The sequence below is a fragment of the Varroa jacobsoni genome, unplaced genomic scaffold (assembly GCF_002532875.2).
Source record: "Varroa jacobsoni isolate VJ856 unplaced genomic scaffold, vjacob_1.0 scaffold_1123, whole genome shotgun sequence".
Classification (NCBI taxonomy): Eukaryota; Metazoa; Arthropoda; class Arachnida; order Mesostigmata; family Varroidae; genus Varroa; species Varroa jacobsoni.
Window position 1 is genome coordinate 170,582 of NW_019214025.1, and position 7,437 is coordinate 178,018.

The 7,437-nt window shown below is 42.3% G+C and overlaps 1 protein-coding gene across 4 annotated transcripts in view; it reads left to right on the forward strand.

Annotated features, from left to right (window-relative positions):
• LOC111266872 (X-linked retinitis pigmentosa GTPase regulator) overlaps window positions 1–6,615 on the forward strand; it is a 55,976-nt gene extending 49,361 nt beyond the window's left edge. For 2 of the 4 annotated variants that reach the window (XM_086971102.1, XM_086971101.1), the window contains 2 exons: window positions 82–201; window positions 2,709–6,615. In XM_086971102.1, coding sequence (XP_086827228.1) covers window positions 82–201; window positions 2,709–2,735 — 147 coding nt within the window. In that variant the 3' untranslated portion in view covers window positions 2,736–6,615. The remainder of the gene's footprint in view (window positions 1–81; window positions 202–2,708) is intronic. The other 2 variants (XR_015313575.1, XM_086971103.1) reach the window with 2 other exon arrangements.
• Window positions 6,616–7,437: the final 822 nt, after the last annotated feature.

The following is a 7,437-nucleotide window of genomic DNA, read 5'->3' on the forward strand; positions in this document are numbered from 1 at the left end:
TCTTCGATCGGTCTTCCTGTCGATGTTATCCTCCCTAACAAAATGCTTGTTCTGCCTTTTTTTATGCAATTGCACATGTAGGCCTCGGTAATCTGCGCGGACGGCAAAGATGTAGGACTGAAAAACGGTTCAAAGAAAACCAAAAATGGAGGTACGGGGAGCGATGCGGCTGGCAAAACGGGACGAGAGGCAAACGCAAAGGTATACATCAACGGGGATCGATTTTTCCTTTAGTGAACGCCGAGGATAGATAGGACCTTAGCGTTGAAACAGCACCATTGTTAAAAAAAGAACTCGAAGCAGCCACTTCAGTTCGATAAGTCCAAAGGAATTTCTCCCACATTATCTGGTCTCGCTGTTGTCATGGTGTGCATTGTTCATAGTTGGAGCTTGAACTTCACTGTACTTAGGTATGGAACAAGTTTATCACTTATAGAAAAATGACCTTCACATCAATAGTTTAGCAACGAGAAAAGGAAGAAGATTTCACTCAAGAGTTTGGGTTCCAGCCAGAACGTACACTAAGGGTGTGGCTATAATAGTTCATGACCTGATAAATATAGGAGTTTATCTGTGAGATATTATCCCAGTTTCTAGTGCAGATTATTACGTCTTCTAAAAAGAGATCAACTCTTAGCCTGCCAGTCGAATGGGTAGAAAATAATTACTTATATACAAATTCTAGGTGTGAGGTTAAAGACAAATAACGGCTCATCATTCGCTACCTGGTTTGTGTGATTTCAAAATGCAATTCCACCCAATTGCTCTGCTTTAACCTAACAGGCCACATAGGCCAGAAAATGTTCGAGGCATTAGACCGGTGGCGCTCAGACACAATCTGCAGCGTCACATACATTCGTCATGAAAAATATGCCCGAAGCAGCTCAAGCGTGCTGTCGATTCGTTCGGACATATTTTCAATGATAAGGGACACTTACGCTTCTCAAAACAGACACAAGTCAGCAGACGTTTGCGTATCTGCTATTGTTGCATGAATATTTTATATATCTACGTGTCTGTAAATTAATGCTTTGCTAGAATGTTCATTAAACCAACCGTAAACAGCATTGGAACGCTCCTTGTACGCGAGCGTACATATCTATAGGTGTTTACTGGGCATGTGTATGGACTACGAATACTATTATAGACTAACGTGTCGCGGATGTACACACAATTGTTGACAAACACCTGTTATAATATGATGAAAGATATATCGCTTCCTGTTCCCGATTTCGTGCTGCTATAAAGCCTAGACAGCCTTGTTCCAGTACGACAACCTTACTGTATGTAGAGCTTGCTACGTTACGTGTCAGCTGAATTACCAACCTGTACAGAGGTTCGTTGGCTAACCATTGATTATGTGTGAGCTCACGTTAGCGATAGTGGCGCCACATACAGCAGCAGGAGCGCGAACGAGATCCGACGATAGTCGAGTGCCATTTCATAGATCTTGCCCCGCTATCCTTTCGAGATTGTATGTTTATTAACGCTAGATAATACTAGGGTAATCATTAGAAGTAAACTGTGCTAAGACCGAGAGAGTGAGCGAATTGCGACCGTATCAGGGAGCAGCTGTCTATCGATGCGACGCGTTGCTCAATAACTGCCGAATGGGAAAGAACGCGAGAAAGCCAGCATATGGTAAGCAGAAGCGTAGAATGGTAGTCGTAGCGAGTGCATTCAGCCTATCGAGCAAATGTGCTAGGCATCCTATTCTCTCTCGTCGTCGCCGAGGGATGCTCGGCCCTGTTTGCATGTTGACGCACGTAGTCAGTCTGTCTCCCGCTCGGATTAGTCGGCCATTTTGTAACTGCACGTCATTGTGTCAGCTCACAGAGCCAGAAAACTGAACGGGTCAACTGAACCGATTGAAGGGACCCGTAATTTTATCATGCTCGTGCAGAACCATCCGTGCCGGAGTACCAATCTAGATCCGACAAGGTGATGAATAGCATTAGTGGAAGAGGTAGACGTCACGCAAAAATATTACCTATCGATACCACAAGTCGCCTACGCTATTCTTGCATGATTTCGAAATGCCACCCCGTACTTAAAGCTCGCTTGATCATAACCTCGAGTTGTTCCCAAGCTTGCTCGGATAAACCTACTTTATGATGCGTATAGTAATAGATGTTGTTCTCTGTCATGATCATGTCTCTGTGCACAAGCGAACCTCTGCTTAGCATCATCGGTTAAGGATTCAGATGGATTGAAACTTTAACCTATCAGCGTTAAGTAACATTACATTACAGTTATTTTGAACGTATACTTACTGTGGATTTATTTCTTATTATCTGCGGATACAAATAGTTTCAAGGTGATCGATATACTGTATTTTGTTTGCTATTTAGATCCACATTAGTGGTTGTTCTTATCACCATTATGATCATTTCTTGTTTCACGATTGTTGTTATTGTTACTCAAACGGCGGAGATCTTCGTTAGGACGGTGCGCCGTATAGAATTGGCGCCGCACAGCTTTGTGCATAATAGCTACTGGGTAAGGAAAGTATTTTGAATTTGGTGACCTTCTCCTAACAGCGTCCCCTTTCGTACTTGTCCTTTGTCCGTTTTTTTCTGTTATTTATCTGTCCTTCTTGTGTTTCTTTCTTTGGGTGGGGGAGTGGCGGCGGCTTTCTATTTTTTTGTCGGTCTGCGTTGTTTTTCTTGTGTTTTATTTCCCATTGCCTTTCTCTGTGTTACTTTCAGCAGTCATCATCGTGCATTATCCAATAGGCGGTCACTGCCGCCGTGGCCGCTGCAGCCTCCTTCGACTCGCCGTAGCCTTTCACGTCAGCAGAACACCACCCATCAAGCGAGGGCATGGGTCAACCGCTGATTGTGGGCGATAGACTCAGCCCACATTAGCATGCACTAGTTGGTTAATTCAAGCCAATGCTAAATCACCGTTGACGAGTTTCACGCGAAGCAGCAGAGGACGTGTTCGATGATACTAGCTGATAGATGCCATGAACGATTTGAAAGGCACGAAAATCACAGATGCATCTATTCGACACGAACGACGAGTGCAAATTTTTTGATAGTTTGATTCATTTAGACTAGCGTATGGGGACGTCCGGTGGGCGCAGAAAAATGAGGACAGTTATATTGCAATGTAGCGAGTCGGAGAGCCGCAAAGGGAAAAACGTCAGTGAAGAAAGACTGAAATGTTCAGCTTATTAGGTCCGTCTATCTGCAGCAGAATTCTCGACGCTAACGGCACCATTCATGAGTCTATGCACTACATTGCCAAGTATTTCGCCTTTACATCTTGCAATACTCACTACATAGCCATTGCGAGCTTTGCCGTCCGAGTGAATCGCTTCACTCAGTCAAGCGAGCCGATTCGTTTGAAGCACAAGCTTATTTATATCTTTTCGTGGCGAGTTCGTGCGTCATCGGTAAGTGTTGATTCCTTGACGCTATATCCATAGGCGCCGCGATCGCTGCGATTATCATGTGTAGCCACTTAACTAGGACTATTTCAGGACAACGGTGAAGCTCGTTGCACCATCTTGTGGCTATACTTATATAAACAAAATAGCGGTCTTGACGCTTACGGGGTAAGCGCAAAAATGCTTGTTTGTGCCCGCGTGCATCAAACGTCAAAGCCACACGGCACTCTAACGCTGTTAACGAGTTGACGATTTTTCTAATAATTAAATGTGCATCAGCTCCCCTTTATGTAACATAAATATTAGGTGCAATGTTTTTTCCAGGCAAGCCCCGCTATGACCCATATGTCGGTATTCCCTCTCGCCTCTAGTTTTCTCCGTTGCGAATGGCATAAGCCAGAATAGAAAAAAAAAAAGCCTCATCGTTCGCTGAGCCGAGGGCTCGATTAACAATTATGGGTTGCTTGGCTATGCCGACAAGACTTGGGGATACGACTGAAGCTTGAAATTTCATCGTCACTGTGCATGTCTTAGAAGCGTTATCTTCAACTCGCATAACATTAATATATACAAACCTTATATGTACATTTATCTGCACATCCTTTTACAAATTATTAACTACATTAAGTATAGTAATGCAATCTGACAGGCATGAATGACTACTTTATAACTACTATCCAAAGGTTTTATGCTTTGTTCGTTAATGTGCAGGCTCATTGCTGATATTTAAAAGAGAAACTATACATATATATAATATATAGTTTCTCTTTACGCATATATATATATATATATATATATATATATAACTTCCGTTGAAGCACAGGTGCACACGTTTCACTTCCAGCTTTCCAGCTTATGTATTGTGAGCCATTGCTGCTATTTGGTGATAACGGGCTTTTCAAGATCACATTTCTTCTTATAGCCTCTTCCTTTTATCGCACCGTTTATTCTACACGGTTTTAATTGTGGATTATATACGTGTATGCATATTCTTGAAAGCGTTTCAAATATGTTACTTATTTATTTTTCCTATTGTTATTTTCGTCCATTGATTTCCGCGTTGAGTTGGCGGTATGAACTCTGTAAGCCATCTGGTTGCTGGTAAAGCTTATTGCAGACGTGTTTTTTTGTCATACGTAGTGTTTCTCCAACGTCTCTAGCCTACCCGAAGTCATCGGTTGCCCTCAAAAGGCTATAAATGTCCTGCTGTGCCAGACATCAATTGCCCCTCGAGCTGTCTTGGCACTGCTCTTCCCCACATCAACATTATAAACACAGTTAAGCGTTTTTATGTTTTGCCTACTTCAAGAACATATCAGCTACGAGTATACGTTTGTAAAATCAGACCCCCGCCTCGCCTTTCATCTACGCACCGCGATCGGCAAATTCGTATTGTTCTAATACCACTAGTACAATTTTTAATAGTTCTCTACTTATATTATCGTTCCAACGAGAAGCAAAGGAAAAATCGATAGAATTTCAAATTGCGATCCAAATAGATGTCAAACCTCGCACTGAGGTAACCCATTGATTTGTTCGCTGTAGATTAGTTACCGTGAGCGCGGTGGCACCGGCGCTATTAAAAACCGAGGAAGAAGCTGCATACTTCAACTATACAATTGGTATAAAGCACAATTGAAGAGATAGCTTTAGATACTTCGCTTCGGGTGCTGCCACGCTCCTAATATGTGGGAGAACCCCCCTGACATCGTCGTCACTCGGAGACTACGCTGTGATAACGAGAAAAATAAGCAGACTCGATAAAGCATGCAAGCGCAAGATAGGACCGATATTGACAAGGGAGATAATGAAATGGACACGAATCATTTATGCAAGAATCACTAACAACTACCAAACCTCGTATCGAGACAGAAGCGAACACGGTTTCCTGAAATACGAGGGCCAGCTCGTTACTACACACAGATCGTGTAATATGTTCAGTGCAATAACAGTAAGTTCTATATGCATCCACATATATATATATATATATATATATATATATATATATACCCTATAATGGCACTTGCTGAAAAAAGTATGCTAATTAATACGTACCAGATGGCAACTACAACTGATATAACAAAGGATACGAGGAATGCGCACAGATCTGGATAGAGAGACATTACACAGAGCTGTGCACTAGGGGAAGAAAATAGCGATATATTGTAATTTTATTATGGGTTGGGCACCATCACGCGTAGACAAGATTTATGGAAACCGACACCTCAGAGGGGAGAAAAGAGCACAGGGGCCTAAGCTGGGTGAGTGGGTGACTCAATGCAGCATAATAGTAACACCATCACCAGTACCGTTTACATCATCCCACATTCGATCTTGTTGCGTGTCGTTTAGATGTTAAAGAAAAACAAACCAGTCTGATATATATTTAAAGCCGGCTATTTTTTTTTCGTGAGACAGTTGCAGCAACCTTAAAATCTATAAGAATAGAATCGGGACGCGGGACACGGTGTCTGTCCACAGCACGTCCACCTCGGAGGATCTTAGCGGTTCCCAAATCTGCGGCTCCCAAAGGGTAGTTGTATGTCCGTGTATGTGGGCATACGATGAAGCTGTGGGTTTTCATAACGAAGACCACAATTATTGCTATAAGATACACTTATGATAAGTTATAAGTATATATACAAATATACAAACTTCACACATACACTCACATGCACACGTACACCATCTAGTTGACATTACATAGGGATAAAGCGGTGCACGCTAATCAATCAATGGATCGATAGAAATGTGCGTCCCGAACCTAACCGCGCCCACTACAAAGCAGGCAATCCTGCCCATCCCTTCTCAGATAATTCAATTCAGACAAACACGAAAAGTTCGATGATACGGCGTCACCAATCGACACCAAAGTGTCATGGATGATCATCACCAAAACCTGTACTGATCGTATTGCTGTTCATTGTACAGGACACTACCTCCGCTTTAGCGCGACCGATATAGAACTTCGATTAGCTTCCGCCGAGAATGGCGACCCATGCTCCTGCCTACCCGTGCGCGATGTATTTACCACTTCAGTCACTGAGTGGCGCCAGCGGTGCCTCGCCGACACTAACGAAGCCAATCCGAGTTACGACACTTAGTAGTTTTTTTGGCGTTCCAACAATGTGCTATTGGATCGCACAGCAGTAACAACAGCTTTGTAACACCATTGTCCTATCTATGAATAAAATACTTGCGGGCGAAATGGCCTAAACGTATTCTCTTCTTCGATCTTGAGGTTATGTATATATACGGAGCTTCCCTGACGCCTTCTGCGTTTGAGAGATTCTTTTTTCGAGTAAATTTGCGATACCAGTATACCAGACATTTCCCACAAATATACAGAAGGCATAAACAAATGCTTAATTCTCTGTGCAAAAGAAAATCAATCCCAGCGCACGCTGTTGCGCTGACTAAGTAACATGATCAGAAAGGCAAAATTTGTCGAACTTAACTTATCCTTAACACTCGAATTAGGTATACATAGTACATTTAATGAAAAAGAAAGAAACCGGAAAAAGTTCGCCTTATTACTCATTCCGCATACGAAAAAACCCATTTTCCCGATTTTAGCCCTTGGACCCTCTGCAAGGCAGAATACGTCTACTAACGAACGACGCGCTACTTTATCCCCTTGACAACGAGTGCGTATCTTAAAGCATGGGTTTAGCGAGTGACTATTATTAGATAAAATGTATTATTAACACTAATAGCAGGTAGATAGATGTCTTGGTTGGGTTAGCTATCTTAACTAGAAAAAAGCCGATGGATTAGAAAGCAGCTGCATATTACCATATCCGTGAAGTTACTGAAACGAAACGATAATGCCAATGATAACAAACACAAAATAACAGCAAGACCGGGTCAGCGGATGACCAGCACAAAAACATTTTGGGAACTAAACGGAGAGAAAGGTCAGCTTATAAATATATTTCACTGGACGAACCTTGTGTGCTGATTAGTTAGCGATAATTATAAAGTGCGTTCGAGTGGTGATTTACTCATTCTTCTGTTTATACCTAATGACTCAGTACTTATAT